At 36.6% G+C, this 23,414-nt stretch overlaps 1 protein-coding gene across 2 annotated transcripts in view; it reads right to left on the bottom strand.

Annotated features, from left to right (window-relative positions):
* TMEM131 (transmembrane protein 131) overlaps window positions 1-23,414 on the bottom strand; it is a 107,510-nt gene that overhangs the window by 63,714 nt on the left and 20,382 nt on the right. For both annotated transcript variants that reach the window (XM_054189326.1, XM_054189367.1), the window contains exons 2-4: window positions 23,311-23,372; window positions 10,612-10,652; window positions 2,958-3,026 (exon numbers count right to left, since the gene is read on the bottom strand). In XM_054189326.1, the coding sequence (XP_054045301.1) occupies window positions 2,958-3,026; window positions 10,612-10,652; window positions 23,311-23,372 (172 nt within the window). The remainder of the gene's footprint in view (window positions 1-2,957; window positions 3,027-10,611; window positions 10,653-23,310; window positions 23,373-23,414) is intronic.

Genomic DNA, 23,414 nt, shown 5'->3' on the forward strand with positions numbered 1-23,414 from the left:
TCTCTTCAAGTGAGCTAAAGATTTGCATATCCTAACATGCAGCATACATTTCCTTTGATAAATGTAAGATTACCTGGACTGCTTTCAAAGTGGTAGAATATGGCAGTGTTTATTTTATATTAAAATAGCATTAACCCCCCCCAACTATTATAAAACAGAAGTATAAGGCCATTGTAACCTCATCTTCAGGTGGAACACAGGAAGTGTATCTACAGCACCTATTTATCAACTTAATACTGATTTTGATTTTCTGAGATTCCTAGATAAAATAACTTTCAATAAATATTACTCCTGCTCAAGTTGGCATGTTTTTAAAACATCTGATTAAACCCACACAGTTAGCAGACCAAAAAATGGAAGAATGAGTTAGCTTACAACTGAAATCAAATCTTGCAACTTTCTTTAGCCTAGGAATGAACATGACGATAGCTCAGCATAAACATGAACTTCGAACAAACTAGCTCTACTAAATGCCACATGCTACCTATTAACAAAACACCATTTAGGTACAATACTTATTCAGAAATTAAATATGCATTTTATGCCTTTCCTGAAGTCCATTATTAACAAAGAAAGAAAAGCCAGAATTTGAATGTGAAAACCCTGTCTATTTTAAAAGGCAAAAAAGACAAAAGCTTAAATCTGCACAATCTGACTTCCAAGGTGCTTGGCACCTGCAGTTTCTTCCCATGATAAGGTTGAGTTACTCAGCGTTTCTCAGAGTTGGTTCACTTTTATTTAAATGCCTAAGTACGGATTTTAAACTGAACTTTGGGGCTCCATATCTAAACCTTTTCTAAAACCATTTTTGACATCTTACTGAAGTTTTAATAAATCAGAAGACAATTTCTGCCTGAGCTTATGACCTTAACTACAACAACTAAATTAATTATCATATATTATACTGTTAGAAAAAAAATAAACAGAACACATAAAGAACCAAGATCTAACACAGGGGTTCCCTGTTTTGGTGACAGGGAAGGCAGTGATCCCCCAGTGCGGTTCTGCATTTACTGTACAGAGCCCTTCCTAAGAGATCTGTACTACTTTAATGTGTACTGGATCAACACTATTTCTTCAATGCTTTCAGCTCTGAAAAGAACAGCTTACATAAAAAGCCAAAATATAATGAAGAACAGCTTAAAGTATTTATGATACTGTCTGGCATCTATTTTTAGCAAGGAAAAGTAATTTTTAAAAAGCATCTTTGGAAATCCTAAAGCAAAGAAGCACATGTAGCTTTCTTCAGGTAAGCATGCAAAGTACAGATGACCTTTAAAAGCAAGATATTTCAGAGCACATTAAGAAAACACTTTATTCATGTTAGGAAAAGTTGTATAAAATATATTTCTAATGTCAAATCCTGCAATTACTATGAACCAAAAACTTTTAGAATTTTAAGAGAAAACCACTTAAAACCAAATCAATAGGTAAGTTCACAGTTACTCTAACAAAGAGCAAACTGCTCTACAAGTTTGAGTTTGTACTGCACTCACCAGTATAATTTGTTGACTCTAACCTAATTTTGTTATAGCAGAGATGCAGTAGACTAGGGCTTACCGCTAGGCATTTTACTATTCAATTTAGAAGCTCAATAAGCTCTTACATAGGACCAGTTACTGACATTACAAAAACCAAAACAACAAAACCACATAACATCAGAAGCTAGAGATTCTGAAATTTTGAAGAAGTAAGGAAGAGGGGACAGAGTGATTTATTATGCCTTTACTCATAAGGAAAAGTTATAATTTTTTTAGACTGAGCACAAATAAATTCTGTAAAATGAGGCATTTTCATATAGCTTTGCTGTTTAGTGGTATTGCATATTTGGTTGATTTTTTTTTTTATATAAAGGTTATTTCTGGAAAACTGTGCAAACAACAAACAGCCTCTCTTCTTTCAGAAACACAGAAGTATACATGACGTCAATACACAGGAGCTTCCTCGCACATCTCTCTAGTACTATACAATGGTCTTTCCTACAGAAAAGGAATACTATATTGTTATTAATAATCCATGGTTTATCTGTAAGTAAAGCAGCCTTTCATTCAGCAGCAGCGCTGGCTGAGGATGGGGGAAGCAACACTGCGCTAAGGCACACCTGGTCTGTTTTCTTTCTTCCAGGCTGAACTGTTAATAGAATGTTTGAAAAGTCCTCCCTACAGCTTACATTGTGTCAAAGTAATCATGCGCAGAGGCTGCATCCATGTACACCAACTACAGAACTGATTTTGACTGATAACAAGATGAATGATTGTAGCTACCTATACACAGTAACCAGTTACTGGTAAGAAAAGTTAAGACTGAAGTAGTTCTCAGATGATCTGATTACAAACGGGTACATTGTTGAGATTGTTAAACTTCCTTGCTCCCACATTTCTTTTATCTTTTATAGAAGTCAGGGGTAAGTTTGCGATAAACCACTACATTCATACCATTACTGAGAATTGAAAGAGCAACCAGCTGCAACGTGGAGCATAGAGCTAGGTTCCTGGAGACTCTTTGTTCTCCTTGAGGCTGTATTTTCACATCTCTACATTATCATTCTAATAACTGCAGGTCCACTGAAAAAAGTTTTTTTGCCACCAAAGCAATAGCAAAATGGACGTGTTAGAGTAGATGCTCTCTGACATAGGTTATGTACAAGCAGAAAGGTAACCTGACCTCAGTATATTAATTTCTAGACTTAAAACTGTTTCCACTCTACAGAGCAGCTGTACAAGTACCTTAAAAATAAGTGCAAGTACCTATACTAGCAAGACCATGGCAAATGACAGGTTGTTACATGATGTCTAAGACTGAATACACCAGCTCTCTGCAACAAGTAGGTCAACTACACTTACGGACAATCTATCGATGCAATTTATGTATACAACCTTCTCCACTGGTTTTAAACGCTCTTGAGATTTTTTTTTCTATTTGTCCAACTAAACAGATCAAAAGACTTTTCAACTTACTGTTCATGGAAATCCAGCATTGGTGGCTCAAACCGGAGAGGTCGGCAATTTCCCCGATATAGGGATACACTGCAAGAAAAATTAAAATGCTGTAGAATATACTGTTAAACGATACATTGTTGTTCCCATCCCATCTCAAATTGCTCTTTCTTAGCAAACATTCATTAATACTAATAATAGAGCAAGTAATTCAAAAGAAGAAACAGCCTGACAAACTAGTCCAGTCAGAATACCATAATTTTACCAGCCACTTACATGATTATGTGGTGTCTCCAAGAAAGATCATGCAAGAGAACATATCTTGGAAACTGACATAATTGAAGTGTTAGTTTTCCTCTATATAGGGATGGCTAAGTGAAACAGTAAACTAAAAAGGTTTATATCATCTTTCCTAGCAATATCCAAACATCTTCCTCAATGTATAACAGTAATTTCCATATACATCATGAATTTCTCTAGCTACATCTATATCAGTACATAAAACAATCTTGGAACCATTTGATGGTACTGAGGCCACTTGGGTGAAAACAGCCTGTGTCTACACTGTTAAAAGCTCAATCTCCAGAAGACAGACACTCTGCTCTGGAAACATTCCTTAGCTTTGTCTATACTAACCTCCCACTGGGAACTCTTTAGGAGAACGCTAGTAAATGGAGACTAAAATACCACTAGAACAATCCAGCAGTGAAGACAATGAAGTGTCTGGAAACATTCTTTACTGCTGCTTATTTTACCAGTACAGCTACATAGAGCACAATCAATAACCCACAACATAAGCTACAAGAAAAAAAATACAAACAGCTTCATTGACTGAAAAATTTTCTTATTCAGAATGATGTGATTGTGACCACACTTCAGTATCTCTGTAATTCAGTAACACTTTATTTTGGGCTGAGTAAAAATCATATTCATAAAATAAAACATAAACCAGGGAGACAGTAACGTAAGAGAAACAAACAGGAAAGGCTAGAGAATGGTTCAAGATCAATGGCTCCTGAACGTCTCAAGATCAATGGCTTTCTTTTTTCTTTAAATGCTTTTGTTATGGATATTAAAATAGCACTCTTTCTTTAGAGCCTTGTTTTCTGGCTTTGTATCAATCTTAAACACCCAAAGACAGAGCTGCAGCCACATATCCTGGGTAAGCAAAGCTGCTCCACAAACCCAGCCAGGGCAGCAGAATCACCTAGTTCTGCCTCAACAGAGGGAGGAAGCCAGGAGATGGAAGATGCCCTGAGACGGGCACATGTGGCTCGCCTTATGAAAACTGTGGGCTTGAACGCCCTCAGACAGGCACATGTGGCTCGCCTTATGAAAACTGTGGGCTTGAACCCAATCAATCAAATTCCATCCAGCATATTTCCAGGAAAACTAATTATTGATCAAGTTCATATGTGTTTCCATACTCCAGAACTACTTCAACAAGGAAGCTAATTACAGGAGTAAAAGTTTAAGTATCAGGTATGAAATCTTAACTGTATTCTCTAATGGCACAGATCTGAGCAACAACAACAGTATAACAAATCATCAGCTTTTTAAATAAAAATATGTCTCAATGATTCACTCTAGTACTCCACAACCGAATCTTCACAATTCAAGTATAGTACATGTGTAATAGGGAAATCTATCCATGCTGACAGATTTACAGCTCTCTTAAATTTGGACACTGAAACATCTTCAATACTACTTAGAACTTAGTTGTTAAACATAGCTTCATCCACATAATAGAAGTAAAACACTATTGGGTCAAGAACAGTCATAGTACAGTCAGCTCTAGTGTATAATTACATATGCATGTGTGTGCACGCACATGCATGTGTGTATGTGTGCGTCTATATAGATCACAATAGATCTGAAGATCAACAGTAGGATTGAAGATGTAAGAAACACTAATAACTGTAATTCAGATCTATGCAAAATTAGAATTCCTGCGACTATTAAGTGCTGCTGTGACTCATTACAGTTGTCGAATAATAGAGAGCTTGGGTATACCTTCTCAGGCTAAAAACCAAACCTTGTGGAACAAGTGCTCAACAAAATGAAGTTTACAGCAACACTGAACATAAGAGAATAAAGTTGGAAAATTATATTAGCAGTGATACTTTGAAAGGATAAAACAAGTTAATAATAAGTCTTCAAAGTTACCATCTCACTCTTCAAAGTTTAGGGTCCAATTTAAAAAAAAAACATTTAGAGTGCATTTTTAAACTGAAAAGGACAAAAAGCTCATGTACCTCCATGGTCAAGATAACACGAAACAGAAACTACTCTTCTTCAATAATGATTTTTAAAACAGTTCTATCAATTTCTTCCAATTTCAAAACTCTGAACAGTCAGCCAGCACCTCTTTTTTATTGGCAATTAATTCTTGGTAAAAGGACATATAAATTCCTTTTGTGGAAAAGTTATCAGAAATATTTACAGTATTTACAGAAGTGATAATGAAGACCTTTCTTTCAAATGCATTGAAAATACAGTCAAGAGTAACTTGACCTAACTTGAACAATCAGGACATACACAATTCTCCACATCTATGAAAAGTTTAAGCAACATTTTCTCAGACTGCATGGCTATATTATCCTGGATAGCTATTTAGACCACACAGAATTTTAAATGGCTACGGTCTGGTAAAGGCAGCTACAACATAATAAATGCCAACTATTATAATAAAAGTAACAACTGTAATAAGATTCAAATGGGAACAAGTAATATTGGAATTCCCAAACTTTGCCGACTGAAAGGCCCAACAAGATTCAACTTGCCGCAGACTTACAAAAAGATGATAATGTCTGGTCTGCTGGGCACTTGCTCACTGAAGGCTGGATACACCCATGGGCAGGGCAACTTTACAGCATAAATGTCATTTAAGTTAATTACTGTTGTATGCATGTAGAACTATGGCTCCCAGTCTTATAACAGAATTCAAACATTTTTCTTTACCTACCCCTCCAAGTTTTCTAACTTTCAAAGTCAAGAAGAACAACATGAAAAGGAAAAGATGCATCTGAATGAGAGGACTACTGACATCTGCCAACAAGCCCCAGCAGACCAAGAATTGTCCAGAAGTCATCTAAGACTATGAAGTTTCAGGAATGACTAGTTTCTGGCAATTATTTAAGACGGTCCAAACACTTCTTCTCTTCTGCCGAAATTTTGATTTTAAAAATGAGACTTGAGAGTGAACTACACAGTGCCTGACATGATCATTACCCTCGCTGCACCATCCACTCTGTCATCCAAGTGAGAGGGCATTTACCTCAACTACTAACTACTGCACTGCTACTACCCAGAAGCAACCAACTACCAGATGCAATTCACTGAAGTGCAACTTCATGTCTCAGTAAGGTTAATCACAGATGCAGTTATAAAGATGGTCAAAATCTCAATGCCTGGTAAGACTGTAGGTGATACGGATGTCCATCTGTGCTGAGACACAATTTTCTTCAAAGGACATTCTCCATCACTTCCATAATGTTTTGCTGTTTATCACAGAATACCAGGCGCTCATAATTTTAAAATAATCTGTGCACATCTCTGCATTTGGAGATGAAGAAAATGCTTGTCAAATGTAGTATTTAAAGATTTCTGCAAAGTTGGGCAGTAACTGTTTCTCTGTATCCTCACATTACCTTTCTAGCTGTTCTGGGATTTCTGGAGGAGGTTTGTGCTCTGTGGAATCTTATCTGTACCATCTTTAATTGCTACTGTGGAAAATTCAAATCTAAGCATTACTCTACGTGTATTTTTCCCACATTACTTTACCAGTTGTTTAAAGGGTTTTATTTCCTTTCCTGTGCCACAAATCGTCAAGAAATAAAGACGAAGACATTAAACTGCCAAACAGCAAGAGATTAGCAGCACAAACTCTTAGAAAGCCACTACTTTGTTATTTCTATTACCACAAAATAAAATGAAAGTGTGTCCAAAAATAGCCATGCGAATTTTTAAAATGACAAATAGGCAAATACCTCACACTGGGTAAGTTTTGTGCCAGAAAGTCCTTGAAAGAACTACCTCAAAGACAGAACATTTTTGGCTAAAAAAGTAAGTAACCAATCATATTTGCCTAAAGTGCATCCATGACCTTATTTAAAAATAAGGCTGAACTGCATTATCAGAAAATGTATTTAAATTTTTAGTTAAAATTATTTTAGAAATATGGGTATTAAACACAGTCTCAGTGAGAAAGTAAACTCCCACAAAACATTTCACCACTTTGATATCTGGCAGTACCCACTGCTGTAAGTGCAGATGAACAAAAAGACTAGCAACAAAAGGTTTTCATAAGCTATACACAGCTAGTCGTTGGCTCAGTTGCGTCAACATTAACCCTGTATAAGGAAAACATACTCATGATATCAGACGTTAAACTTCAAAGCTAACACTTCCTGAGGGGGTTGTCTGGGGAAAGGGTGGGGAAAGAACAGGGAGAAGCTTGAATTGATGCACTGTAACCTGACCGTGGGCAAGAACAAAACAAATTAAACGGCTAGTTCATTTCCCTCCTTCCAATTAGCATTAAAAAGCAGATCAAAGAACAGAATAAACTGTCTAGATAGGGAAGAAATATCTGCAAGCTATACCAAGAAGGAGATACTATAATCTCTAATAAGGACAATGAAAAACAAGTCATTTAGAGAAGGACCATGTGGCATGCGGACCAGAAACCTGGAGTTTTTAGCAATGCCGTTGAAAAAAAATCATCTAGAAAAATACTTGAAAGGAAGATCCACGTAAAACCAGTAACGACAGAGAGAGAAACAGACAGAAGCAAATTGGCTATTTACTTTCTAATATGGCACTTGCGATGCAGATCTTTATCAAATTGTGATTGAACCCCAAAATAGGCCATCCCTCTGAAGTGGAACAGACTATTTCTCCTGGCAAACCTGGAGATTTTTTCAAATCTGTAAACAGGTGTTTTATTAGAAGACACTCTAGAACACTGACATTTCAAACACAGAAAGCAGTTGTCTTAGATTAAAAATTAACATAAAAAAGCATATCTAAACCATGGCATCAGTCTCATTCTCAAGGATCACAAAATTCACTAGTTCCCTGGGAGACAAAAAAATTGCACACAATTCCTAGGTGCCAATAAAGGCACCTTCTTTCTGACATTAAGAATCAATGATTTAAGCAAGGTACTATTGCATTTAAACTATCTCCCTGAAGTCTGACTCTACCCAGGACATAAAATACACTAATCATGGTTCTCCGAAGTTCAACAGTCATTCCTACATTCATGTTTTCATACTTGCAATCCGACTGACATACTGCAGCACATAGCTACAGCTGCTTAAGTTCCTGTCCACAGCTGTGTCCCCTACCATTCTGCAATCCCCTAACAGCTCGTGGAAGAACACAACAAATACCTACAGCACAACAGCTCCAGTTAACACTCCATGTACAAACCCATCATTGCTGGTGGGGTAAAATAAGTCACTGGACCATGAACTGCAGCAGCTGAGCCACAGGCACACATACTCACTTTCTCTGCCACAGGAGAGAGAATCCTTGGCAGGAAGGACAGGTAAAAAACAACTGGGGTAACTGGCATCTTAAACCACTCATGTTGCTTGCGAGTTATGAATGACCAGTAGTCCAGTTGATTTAATATTACAAACCATGACAGGGAAGAACACAATGGTCACTTAGCTAAGCTACCTGGCTTCCAGAAATGGAAGTTTTGGAAGTTAGCATTAGTTATACTGTTCCGTAACCTATTTGCTTAGATTGTGTTCTTCTGGAAGCATTAAGGATCATCTTACTTATTTTTCGACATACAACACAAGTTCATTAATGAAATTTAAGAGATTCTTTAACAGCTGTGCAAAGTCTGAGCGCACTACAGGGTAATGAGCACAAGGCTTCACACAAGCAGCTTAAGATAGCAAAATAGGGAAAACCCTAGCAAACAAAGTGCATAATTTTAATTTGATCTTTAAAAAAATATTTTTATTTTGTCTTGACCAAAATGTATGATTTGTATGATTACAGCAACTAGGAAAGTTAAATTCAAGTAATGCTAAATGCAAAATAACTTTATGTGTGGTAATTCACTCTCCTATCACAGTACAGTTACACACACGGAGGTGTATATATAGTATGTGTAAGTGGTTAACAGAGAAACCAGTACTGAATAATTGGGAAGTGATTATGGGAGCAGTTTAGTGAAATGCACATTCCGCTTGTTTAATACAATGTTAACAGGCAAGTAGAAAACAAATAGTTTAGTAAGAGCACCAGGTGGAAAGTTTAATTTGAGAGACCTCATAGATAAGAAATAAATGGGCAGAAGTCCTGAAGGGCAGAAAGGAGCCTCCATTGCCGGGGAAGGGAAAAAAGATTCATGGAAGGCACAGCATGACAAAGTTTCAAGCTTTATGCAGAATGACTAAGATGAAGTTTTTTCATTAAAAAGCAAATGAGAAGTTCATATAACACAAGTTTGACAAAATTCACACTACCATAATACACAAATTGCCTCACGCTTCAGATCAAAATATGAAGTAACTGCCTTATTTCAATATGTAATATTAACTCTTCTCTTTCACATTATCACAATAAAGATAATGTGAATTTAGGTTTTAATTTCACCTGGAATGAAAGACCTGCCACATCCTCCTAAGGTTCTTCAGCACCTTCAAACCCTGAATTCCAAGTATACTTAGAAACCTAGTATTAGGTAAGCCAAAGTCTACAGTATTGTCATACAATTCAGAAGATTTACTTTGCAGGATTTAGGTTCATATCTAATCCGAAGGCACCAGAGAATGGTGACAAGCGATACAAATAAGATCAAGGCTTTTTTACGTGTAAATTTAAAATGTTGCTTTTTTTTCCAGAGATTTTTTCAAAATTGTTGCAAAGAGAATGCTCTTAAGCCCACATTTAAGAAACTATATACATGGTAAAATAAGAACTTTTCATATACTCATCTGAAATGAAGAAAAAAGATTAGTCCTTTTACTAGATTTCCTGGGAAGGAAATGGAAACAGCCTGTGAAAAAGATCTAGCTGCATTTACTGAAAAATAGCTATGCTCTACATGACAGTTTGTTGATATTATTGTATAAGAAACAGGCTTCACTATTACTGTTCAACATACTCAATAAATACACAAAAATATTTGAGGAGTCTCCAGAGGAAAAAAAGAGGCCACTTCTTTTCCTTCTCAGATACTATACATGCAAACTTCTTTGATAATAGATTATGTCTTTGGGGAGGGAGTGGGACAATACACAGACAGGTGGGGTAGAATCTATCAAAAGTAACATCATAAAGTTTTTCTTCAAAAGGACACCAAGAACTTTTGAAGCAAGTAAACAAACCCACTCCTTTCTGAATAAAACTTCAGTGAAATGACTTACAAAAATAATCTACAAGAAAAGTCTCATTTCCCCCCCCCCCCCTTTATTTATACAGAATTACTCTATGGTGTACATTACAAAGTGAATTAAAGAATTCTTCCATTTCTTATTCCATATGTGAAGTGATTTAGCTCTAAAATATTAAAACTTGTTTCACACTTTAGTTTAAATTTCCTCTGTATGAGACAAAAAAGCTTTTTATATAAAAACTATTCTTATGAAAAACATCACAAATCTCGCAATAGAATGGCTGTATTAAACTTTTAGAAAATCATGCTTACCTTTTCTGTTGATATGAACTGAGGCCTATAGTTGTCTCAGTCTGTAAAAGAAAGAAAAAATAATTTTATATACTTCCTCTGGGGAAAAAAACCCAGCAACTGTAACAAGTTAGAAGATCAGATCTTGAAAGGCAAAAGGAGAAGTTCTGATCTGGAGCAGAAAACGTAAACGGGCTTTTTCTAATTATTTAAAGAAACTAAGCCTCTACCAAAAGACTGTTTGGCCCTGGACAAGAACTGCAGTCAGTTCTAGTGGTAGGAACTCCTACAAACTGTAGACAACAGCAACTTAACAACTTAAAAACTGAGAGGAGGAAATAAAAAAGTCCAGGAAATTATAACATTGTAGGGAGCAAAAGAAAAACCTAACATAGATGTAAAAAACAAATTACACAGGAAAGCAAACAAAACAAATAGCAGTCAAGCAATTATCTCACCAGTGTAATTTAATGAACTAGAAAACAAAGAACGCTATAATCTCCATTTGCTTAGGAGACTTCATCTCCTTCCCTGCTAATGATCTTCTAGCCTCTATTATTCATACCTTTACTACTCTGCTGGACATTACAGTTAATTACGTGAAAACAAGGAGGTTAGGCTATCTAGGAAATTCCAACTGGTTCAGAAGGCTGCGTATGGAATAACCTCCTGGTACAGCTAATGTTAAAACACACCTGACTTTGAAAAATTCTGTCTTCCCACAGGATTTGGGGATCAAATTCAGGATTTCAGTCCTTCTCTTAAAGGCATTTCATGGCCAAGACAAATATTTATCTTCTAGGAGTGGGAAGAAAGCTTACAGATCTGATAAAGTCTATGGTGCACCTTGTCTCATCTGCCACAGTTCACCTCTGATATAAGGATGTCGTCTGTTTGCAAGGGGAATACAAATTTGTCGTATCTCGTTTCAGAACTAAAATCAAAGCTGGGTACTTCACTAATTTCTATTTCAACTACAAATTACACTTTTTTCCCTTGCTTTTCCTAAGACAAATGTATTTTTTCTTAAAATAAATTTTTAAAAAATATTTTTACTTAAAAATTCCCCTAATAAAAGAATCTGCATTTTATTCTGCTTTTTGGAGATGCTTCTTTGAAATTTTAAAATTGCTATTATTAAATCACTTAATCCACAAATATTAATGTTTGATTCATATCAAGAATCAATTCAGGACTATAAATCTAAGTAACGCCTCAGATTTAAAATGAAATTATTTGGTTTATTGATCCTCAAAATGGTATCAAACTAAAGAAAGCTGAAAGTGTACTATTACATTTACCAATGTATTTACGATTGTAAAACAAAGCTAATCTGTTTGTAACTTGAGAATTTATTTGCAATTTTTAATGTCAAGGCAGAGCATCAATTAGCTGTTTTAAAACCTCTGCAATAAAGGGGCAGACTGCCTGCTAAAGGGATGTTGCAAGAGGAAGGGGTTTCACACGAAATTACATTTTGCAGTACAGCATGACCAGTGGAGTATTTCCTCACGGAACAAAATGCTAAGAGACAAGGTAAGTTGTTTTATATTGCCAAATTTATTATAATTTAAAAATCAGCAAGTTTTCATGTAAACTCAGGAAGCTTTCATTTAAACTTACATATTACATTTCTAGCGTAATTAGAAAAATAGGGCATTTCTTATTTTTCATTAAAATACACTGGCTTGCAAATGTTTCTATTAAATTTTCCTAGCTGAGGCATACTACTTGCATACTGATAAGCTTTTAGTTCAGCTTCTTAGTTTCTAGTGTCACCCTCCATTTTTCATGTCCAGTAAGATATAAGCAAACACCTGCAATCTGTAGTGAATAGTTTCAGAACAGTAAGAGAAATTCAATTAAAATGAAGAAAGACAACATTTAAAATCAGTTTTAATTGATGAATGTTTAAGATACAAAATATTTTGTATCTAAAACTTCCTAGGAAGTACTGCCTAACAAGTTAATTGACTAGCTCCAAAAGAATTTAATCAGAAAAAACAGATCTCTGCCTTCCATACCTTATTTTTTTTCCTCAGACTGGAAATATGAGCGCAAACCTTCCAGTTTTAAACTGTCACCCATTAATTTTTCAACTTAAAAAACAGATAGGAAACTGAATCAAAGTGAATCAGCTGAAAATATTTCCTCGCCATCCCAAAAGGACTTATGCTGCCAAAAGCTAGCATAACACTTCATACAAGCACTTGTTCAAAACATTAGTCAGTGATTTCCTGTAGTTCACAATAGCATGATTCTATAAGCTCTGCAGAAAATACATATTGCTTATTTAAAAAATTGTTTTAATAAACTTGAAACAGCTACTTATAATTACATACGCTTATTATCTACTTTTCTATCATAAATCTGACAACTATGAGTCACTGTCTGCCTTTCCTTTTTTTTTTTTTTAATTATTTTTTTATTTTAAACTTTGGAACTATTGCCTACAGCTTGCAGATGTACCCATTCCCTGTAAAAACTCGTCAGACTACACCTGGCTCTGAGGGCTCTGCAAGAGATGCTGCACAGCCTACTCAGTAGAAACAGACTAGCGCTTGCTGATAAGAACTAAAGGGCCTGAGTTATTTGACTGCAGCCGAGAGGCACGCTGATCTTCACCACAGCCAGCTACCATCGATCCAGGCTAACAGACAAGTTGCTCAGTAACTCTCAGCATTTATGAGCTTTCTGCACATCTCTGATGCATGTACCAAGGGGTACGCTCAAAGTGTTGATGATGAGGAAGCTTTGGATCTGAAGATCTATGCAATACAATCAGAATGCAGATGTACGCAAAAATGACGCAAATCCATTTTGTGTTTTCTCTACTAAATGAAATCATCTGCTATTCCTCCTTACCAAACCACTGCATATATCCCTCTCTTTTTTACTACAGCACAGTCATTTAAAGCCATTCTTCTCCTCATTTTGACAGTTCCATTCTTCCATGCTGTGCATTCACACCATTGACTTTCCTGCCTACTGGAGGGAGACAGACAAAAATTGATGAGACAGCATTCCTGTGAAATACTGTTGTACAACTGCACTGGTTTGGGCTGGGATAGAGTTAATTTTCTCCATAGTAGCTAGTACAGTGCTGTGTTTTAGATTTATGCTGGAAACAGTGTTGATAACAGAGGGATGTTTTAGCTAGTGCGGAGCAGTGCTCTCACAAAGTCACAACCTCTTCTGTTTCCCACACTGCCCCACCAGCAAGCAGGCTGGGGGTTCATGTGAAGTTGGGAGGGGACAAAGCTGTGACAGCTGACCCCAACTGACCAAAGGGATATTCCATACCATGTGATGTCATGCTCAGTTTATAAAGCTGGGGGAAGAAGACAGAAGGGGGGGACATTTGGAGTGACGGCATTTGTCTTCCCAACTGTTATGCATGGTGGAGCCCTGCTTTCCTGGAGATGGCTGAACACCTGCCTGCCCATGGGAAGCAGGGAATTCATTCTTTATTTTGCTTTGCTTGCATGCGTGGTTTGTGCTTTACTCATTAAACTGTTTTTATCTCAACCCACGACTTTTCTCACTTTTACCCTTCCAATTCCCTCCCCATCCCACCACGGTTGGGGGCGTGAACAAGTGGCTGTGCGGGGCTGAGCTGCCAGCTGAGGTTAAACCACAACAACCAAACTTACTCGATGAAGTTACAGACGTATAAACACCCTTACCAATGTCCTTGAAAGTGCATTATTCACTACAATTAAATACAACCTTCCTTTCAGTACTTTATTTTTCTTTAGAAACATAAGTAAAGCACATACCTAAATTACCAGCAGTTACCTGACAGTTAGATGATGGAGCTAACAGGTTCAGACCCTATGACAGGGCAACCAAGACAGTCATTACCAACACTGTCCCATCCTTGACAACTAGCTTTGGCTCTAACAAGAGAGCATGTTCTATTAAGTTTTAAGTTATTCATTTGGTAGAGAAAGATGCCCTTAAGCGTTGTAACTGGCAGTCAATATCCCTAATATTAGTCTTAGTCTAAGATCCTATCCAGGCCAACTTTTAGACAGAAGACACCAGAGATCAAATTTAACTCCAGAAAAACACAGCATCAAATGGGAATACACATCACTGAAAACAGCTGAAATACTACATACTACTACTACTGTTGGGAGTTAAATTCTCTGGCTGATCACACACAAATTTTCCCTCCTAAATTCTGAAATTACAGATTTGCTATGAAAATATTAGTCTAATATCTGTACAAAAAGTTTAAAATCACAAATCAGTTTGGCAGGACATCATATGTACGAAATATATTTAAGAGCAAATATCCATCAAAGAGTCACACTTACAAAGGAAAGCCTGGTTTTTGCTTTCAGATCTGTTAAATACAAGCAAAATGATAAATTCATTTCACTGACATGTTTTGTGTTTTGAGCAGGGGGTTGTTTGCCTTCGGTTTGTTTGGGTTTTTTGTGGGTATTTTGTTGTGTGGGTTTTGTTTTGGTATTTTTAGGGGTTTTGTTTGGGTTTTATTTTATTTTTTAAATCAGGGTCAATCAAGAGCAAAGAAATAGCATACCAACTTCATCAGCTCATCAACCATAGCATCATGGAACTAAACCAAAAATAAATCTCATGTGGCAGTTTCTATAATTACCACTCATTTTTATTACACGTCAATCTTTAGAGTCGTGCAGTAAATAAAAACATACAAATGTGTTTAGTTACATGTTCTAAATACTTTTTTTTTAAATTTGATCTTCAAGTAAAATTGTGGACCTACTGTGCTGCAGCCTGGCATGCTATTTTTCCTGTGTGACTGCATAAAACTGTCAAACATAAATGCCAAGAACTAAAATCATGTACCAGATCAATCCACTATTTAAAGTATAGTTTTTGTTGAATACTGCCAGTTTATCAGGTAAAGAGAAATAAAATTATGTTATTTAATAAATACAGTTTATTCTTTTCTTCTGTAAAGGATACATATGTAAGAGAGCAGCATTTGCAAAATATGATTTGTAGGAAAATTTTATTAAATCTTATCTGTACGCAAGAAGTAGTACAAATAACAATATACTACCTTGAAATGTCAGATCCGGAAGAAGTCTGCATGTGCACACTATTAATATTTCAAGAGACACAGTAAGTTAAGTTACAGGGGAAAAAAATTCAATTGGAATAATTTCCGGATCCAACTGACTGCCTAACAACAAAAACTAACGTCAGCACACAAAAAAATAGTAGAAATATACAATTGAGTGGGAAAAAGAAGTGGGAGAGAGGTAAAAAAAGAAAAATCACCCCTTCCACCAGTACTGGGTGTTCATTATCCTTCCACCCAAAAGGCTGTGTTCAAGTCTTGGAGAGAGATGAATTTTTTTATTAGTTTTTTTTTTTAAGATAGGATATGCATTTAGGCTGTTGCTACTAACAGTTGCATACCTTAATTTATCTCTTATATAGCCCTAGAGAGATTAAACTATAAACCAAAGGGATTTCAGAATAAAGATCTAAATAGCATACAGTGAGTTAAAAAATTTTAAGGCAGTCAGCCAGCACCAGTTTCAAGACTTAAACAATTTTTTTCCAGAGCCTCATATCCTCAAGAAAGACTTCATAGAGAATCTGTATGTGAAAGCACACCTTACAGACCCAGTGCAGTTGTGGAACGATACCACTCAACTATCTTGTGCACATAGAAAATCAAAATCCACACCTTACAGTCTGAAGGCTGTCTCTAAAGACATGCCCATGGTTGTTAACTTTTGCCAAAAAACAAAACCAAAAAATCCCACCAAAAAAAACACCACCAACAACAAAAAGGTTAGTTTTAATGTCTCACCAGTTTGTTATAATAGCTATTCTTCACTTCTTGGTAAGAGGTCATATTACCTAGCACTACATTCAGTCATCTAAACATAGGCATCTGCTGCCACTTGAGATTAATGTCCTAGGGCAACCTGCCTGGTCTCAGACTGACATCCAGAAGGGCACACAGTTTCTCCTGTGCCATCTCTGCCAGGCCCATGTAGATGTCTGGGACAGCCCAGGGCATCTCAAATAGCACTGGTTACCTATGTTTAAGCAACTGAACTAAAGACCTAAAGCCTTAAACAAGGTCAGCCACGGCGTGAGGAGCATGGGGCACGAAGCAGGGAGGCCGTCTTAGTCAGGACTTGAGGTTTCTGGACACCAAATACATTTCTTTAATGTTACCAAAATTCTCAACAAACAAAGCTTTCCATATTCCTACACAACAGTATCCACACCACGTTACAAAACTCTTTCAGTCTCAAAGACTCTTTCAGAACATTTTACATATTGTTATTTTATAGTAAGGCTGGTTCCTTCTTGTAGAAAAGTTATGTGCTGTTTGCAACTAAATGTCAAGACAGCTACAAAACCGATCCGTAGATGGCAGTTTTAATTTTCATTGCTGCATTCATGAGCTTTATGCTAACAAGCAGGATAATTAAAAGAAACATAATTAATGATTAATATCTTGCTTAAGGTAATGAAAAAAAAATGAATGGTATAATCTGAAAGGTAGCTGAAAGTGGACTGCACTGAGTCATTCTTGTCATGCTCTTTCATGACCCAGACTCACATAAGGAAACAAAAACACTAGTTGACTTTAGCTGATGCAACACATGCTATAGGTGTTGGCTTTGCAACAGTCACTTACTCCTGGGCATCAATTAATTATTTTTAAACTGAAGCCTGGGGATGGCAATTCCTCCTGTACAAGAAGAAATTGCAATTTTTTTTCTGAGCAGCAGCATGACTTCAGCTGCTCACAATCAATGGCAATGAACTGAGATGGCTTGTATTCTTTTAGAAAAATCACACACATTGGAAGGAAGTTCCAGAGGCAGTCTAGTTAACCCTTGCTCAGGGGAGGTCTAGTTAGTGCAGGTTGCTTACTGCTTTGGGCCACTGAGTTCTGGATATCTCCAAAGATAGAAATTCTACAACTTCTTTTGAGTAACTTAGTCCAGTGTTTGATCATCCTCAAGTTTAAAAGCTTTTTTTCTTACATGAGTTTGGAATGTCCCATGCTGAAATTTCTGTCCGAAGTCTCTCATCCTTCCATTGCACACAATGAAAAATCTGGCTCTTGTCAACTCTACACTGCCTGCAGCAATTAGTTTTCCCCTTTGTCTTCTCTTCTAAAGGCTGAAGAAACGCATCTTAATGTGAGAAGCATTCCAGCCCCCTGATCATCCTGGTATCCCTCTGCTGTGCTTACTCTGGCACATCAGTGCCTTCCTGGTACTGGGTAGCCCACACTGGACACAGTACTTCAGCTACAGACCCACAAGGGCTTAAGGGGTGGGGTGGGGGGTGGGGTGGGAAATCACACCCCTTATCTTCTGGCTCCACATTTCTTCATACAGTTCAGTAGGCTGGCTGCCGCCTTTGCTACAAGGGCACATGGCTAACTTAAGTTCAACTTGTTGTCTACCAGAATCCCCCAGGTCTTTTCTGCAGTGCTTCTGTCTAGTCAGTTACTGCCCAGCCTGTCCCATTACACAGGGTTATTCTCCCCCAGGTGCAGGACTTGCATTTGCCTGAGCTGAATGTCATGAGGTTCCTGTCACCCTGCCAAAGTCCCTCTGAATAGCAGCCTTGCCTTCCAGTGTATCAACTACTTTGCCCAATTTGGTAGCATCTGCAAACTTACTGAGAGTACTCTCTTTACCATCATTCAGGCTGCTAATGAAGACATTAAACAGTATTATCCTCAGTATCAAGCTCCACCACTGGTAACTGACTGCCAGATGAACTTTGTACTGTAGAGTAGACCCATTGAGGTCAATGGTCCAGCCACTTTATTGCCCACTCATGCGGTCTCTATCTTAGCAGTTTTGTTATATGGATATTAATGGAGAACATATCGAAACCCTTTTAAAAGTCAACATACAATATGAAAATTTGAGGCAATAAAAAAAAAAACAACCCCAAACCATTTCAACTTTACACCCTGAAAACACTAACACTGATACACCAGAACCAAATGTTTGCCACTTCCGTTAGATATTTCTTTACTGTGCCATACAGAATGAAGTACAGATCATGCAGAAAATACCAGAATTCCTTCAGTAAGAGATCAGCATTGCTGACTCCCACGCTTGTAACTCAGTCCCGTAGCTTTCTTGTTGCAAAGCCACCACAAGTCATGTTAAGGTTCTGCCTATTTGACATTTAGGCCATTGTAATTCTCATTACCAGATTTGTGACTAGCATTTTACAGCAGTTTGTGAACAAAACCAGAAAATACGTTATTAAGCACACATAAGCACATGGGTTTTCTTTTTCCCTTATTTTAGCTATTCTACAAACCAGTAAGTATCAGTAAAATAATTTCTAGGAGTTCGCCTGTAAAAAAGCATTTCATATACTTCAGATTATTGCAGCAAGTGGAAGTGTAATGATTCACGTTAAGAGAATTTGGACTGAAGAGTCTTCCCATTTTCCTTTTTCATTGTAGAATACGCTACTTTAAAAATACTACAATATAAGCAGAAGTACTTCCAAAACACTTAGTCCGAATAGGAGATCGCTCACTCTGGAAAATAGTGGCCTCAACTACATTGTGCAGAAAAACATTAGATATCCAAGGCAAGAGCTCCAACAATAAGTAGAATGACCTGGGAAACAGTCCTTTATGAACTAAAAGCAAATGAAAACTTTGCTCTGAAAAATAAATTTTACTTTACCGTTCACTTTCCAAAATAAAGTCCTAAAGAAGTGAGCCAGTATGTTGGCTTAACATGAGAGAATTAATTTATTAAAAGTAACAGTTGTACAGTTGTAGGTTATTTCAGCACTCCTAATATTTGCCAATGACATCATTGTCAGGGACCTGAAGCATCTGTCAGGTCTGGACAAGGGTTCAAATAATCAGGACACACGGAAGAGATTCCCTGACACTGACAAGGCAAAGTTCAGCTGAAGGAGAGCTCAAATCTAAAACTCTGAATAACTGACTAAGCGGTAGTACACTAAAGAAAACAATGTGTCTGGAGAGCAAAGTGAAATACAAACTATGAGAGCAAACGAAATGCCGTCAAAAATTTACAACTCATTTTGGAATTACTAAAACAAGTGTTATTACACAGGAAAGCAACTGCTCTGTCCTTCCTCAAAGCCTTAGAGTACTAATGTCCCAATTAAATGCAACGCTTTAAGTAGTGTGCAGATAAATAAAAATCCAGTAAAGAAAGTTATAGGTTGTTTTTAAAAATTTGCATGAAGACGCTATAGGTGTCTTTTAGTACAAAATCAACACCATGAAGAGATCAAAAATCCTAAAAAAACCCCAAGTGAATATATATTGGAGAAAAAAGAAGCAGCAAAACCAGCTTAGGCATGAAACAAATACATACTTAAGGAAACTTGTGAAATTCACTTCTCTAGAGGTTTTAAGAACAGAAGAGCCAAGCATGTGCCAAGGGCAGTCCATCTACACGCAACACTACCTGAAGAAAGTGCTAGGTGGTCTCCTGAGGTCCATTCAAACCAAACAAATCTATGACTCTGAAGTGACAACCAATTATACAGACATCTGCAAATTGCCTGCTATTGAAGGAGAAAACCCAAACCCTACATTGCACTGAGCAATGGACAATTTATATTAATACAATTGTTACTCTCTATGTTCAGGATCCAAATAAATGATTTGAAGAGTTCAAAAAGTTGTTGAGTCCTTAAGGAGATTGATTCATTTGAAGAATAGACAGAATTAGGAAATTCTCTCATTATCGTAATTTAATCCATGGGCAGAAGTAGCATACATTTATTTGGATATAAACCTTTAATCTGAACATGTATGCTAAAGAATGAAATTCTCACTTTTGCTCTGTCAAGACAGAGGGCAAAGCTACATGGTGTAGCACTTTCTAATCCACATACTGGAAGTCCACACCCAAAAAGTACAGTCTCTACTTTGCTAGTGTTATCCACTAGCATGAATTAATTAGATTTTCACTAGCAGTATACTTGTCCTAAATGCAAGAGTTTTTTACTTAAATATTTAAAGATTTATGCTCTTTCAATAAATAACTGTTTTAAGTCAGTCTGGCCAAACACAATTTTCCAACACATTTATTTTTTTACAACTAAAGTCCTAAAATGTGATTGAAACACATAAGAACTGCAGCCCAAATACGTACAGGATATACTCTAACTGGAGGGAGGTGGCAGGAAACCCTAATTATTGAATTATACAAGATTCAGCTTTTGATTTGCCTTACTCGGAAAGCAACACCTTCAAACAAAAAAAGGGCTTACTTCCACTTTAAAGATATCAAATTCTTTGAGGGGGGAAAAAATAAACAGACTGGAGATGGCACTAACACTTCAATGATTATTAATCACTTTATGCACTAGAAAAAAAAAGGTCACCTGAAGGTGACATAACACATTAGACAATACTGAGTTACTACTACATCATCGTATTTGTGCTGTAATGATGGATGACCTACAATCACCAAACATTTGTGAAAACTTAGAGAAAGCCTGAAAGAGAAAATTCAGTGACGTTACAGTAGGTTTAAAACTAGCAACTGCTGGTCACAAGATGTAAATCTGTTTTTACAACAATGTATTTGCTTTGGTTTTATTTTTTAATTGCAGTAAGTAGTCACAAGAGGTCACCATATTAAAATCTACAGGAAAAAAACCAAATAAATTGTAAGCTAGAGAAAACATGCTGTATCATTCTGCTTAAGAGGAACTGGTTTCACTTACATAGGTATTTTTGGCTTAAGAGCCACAACCATAATAGAAAACATATCAACCACTTATTAGAATTTTTGTCTCTCTTGCTTCATTTTAAATCAAATATTCAGCAGTGTATTAAGATAAGTGGCAGCCAAATGCAACCCAGAGCACCGCAAAGTTAACAGTGCAACATCCAGAACTGCTTGACTTTGTCCCACCATAACATTTAAATTAATTTTCCTGTCTCTGTTACATCTTGCAATAAAATTGGCATGATTAACCATCTGTTTCACTTTTCCATCTTTATATGAATTATTGAGGGGGTTCCCAACAGCACCTTTACTTTCTAGTCCTGAGAACTATAGTAATTAATAGAACGTTAAAATAAATAAATAAGATAATTAAAATAATTCTTACAAATCTGAAATTATCTTAAGAAAAACATTTTAAAAAGAATCTTGGGGGAAAACCCACCTAAAATGTAGATAACTGAATTTGACTGCATCATTTTTATCCTAAAAGTTGGGCCAACACTGGTCTGTCATTTTTATTAAATCACTCACTGAACAAAATATATTCTAACAGAGTATATAAAAGAAAAGAAACTAAACCTAGTGATTTTTTTCTTAATGCAAGTTAAAGAAATATTCTAAGTAAAAAATTGCAATAATTGAGACTGTAATGACTATATGGAAAACTTACACTATTCTACTCAATATGTCCAAAAATAAGCCTACATAGGTATCTATTGTGAGAATGTGTTTAACCCATGACATCTAAACAAATGTTTACTGAGGAACCTGGGGGTTTTTTGTTTGCTTTGTTTGGTGGGGGGTTCTTTGGGGGGTGAGGGGGCGGGGGGCATTTGTTGGGGTATTTCTGTTTAACTACAACCTTTTCTGTCACCAGTTTAGATAATTTTGAGAGATCTTATCCTTGTACATTATAATCTTAAATTATTCTTAATCTTATGTTATTCTTGATTTACATTAAGGACCAAGCAGTGGAAGAAGGAAAAAACCCTCAAACAACCAAACAAAAAACCCAAACAACTTAGGTACGTGGGAGAAAAAGAAAAAACACCTTCATAAATCTGAAGCAAGTAATATTATCACGAGCCCAGAACTATAGAGCTTTTACATTTGTTGACTCTTCTAGACTAGATAGGAGGTAGGAAGTGTAAACGAAGCACTGCACTGGTAACTAATGAAGTTACACCCAGTCACATGCCATATATTCTACTAATTTAAGCAATTAATTGCTTTCTTCTTTCTCCTCTTCTCCCTCTCAGCTACCAGGAGACTAACATCATTTTAACAAAAGATATTCTCAACATCAGTACAATCCACAAAATGCATGTGTATGAAATTCTAGTCAATAGAACTTCAGAACTATGTAGCTCTAAAGTATCAAGCCATGTTGCTGTGCATTTCATCCCAACTACTACCACCATCGCAAAATATCAGCATGCATTCTTTAAAGTTAACTTTTCATCTGTTTTGACTCACACCAAAAGAAAGCTGACAGGAATGGCAACAGTAGACCAGAAAAATACATATTTGCAACAGCAATTACCTCACTGCAGTAACTTGACCTTTCTTTAAACCTGGTGGCGACTTGGTCCCAAGGGCTGCCTTTACATTTGGGCATCTTGCAACACTTTCTAGTTCCACTAGTTGTGCTATTCAATTGCATCCCAACTCTACATGAAGATGAGTCTTTACCACAAAGCATCTAACAGTTTTTCTGAGGAAAAAAAAACAACTGGACAAACAGGCCAGGCAGAACCTGTAGTTTACTCCACCAGTTTCCTGACACAAAAGACCAGGGAACCAGAACCTCAGGACACACCAAAGCACATTGAAAATAACTCTAGAAGATCCAAAAGCTTTTTGGACTGAAGTTTGATGCTTGCTTATTTTCAGAAATCCACTCATCCATGAGTGTAAAAAAAAAAAAGCAGCTATCAAAAAGAAGATGAAACATTGCTAGTTCAGACGATTTACTCAGACTACGTACCTGCAATAGGTCTCCTTCATCAAAACGTAGCATTTCTATTATGCCATCCGACTGGATGAAAGCTGCAAAGAAAAACAAAAAAATAAGTAACTTAACAGCAAAAC

The sequence above is a fragment of the Rissa tridactyla genome, chromosome 1, assembly GCF_028500815.1.
Source record: "Rissa tridactyla isolate bRisTri1 chromosome 1, bRisTri1.patW.cur.20221130, whole genome shotgun sequence".
NCBI classification, from domain to species: domain Eukaryota; kingdom Metazoa; phylum Chordata; class Aves; order Charadriiformes; family Laridae; genus Rissa; species Rissa tridactyla.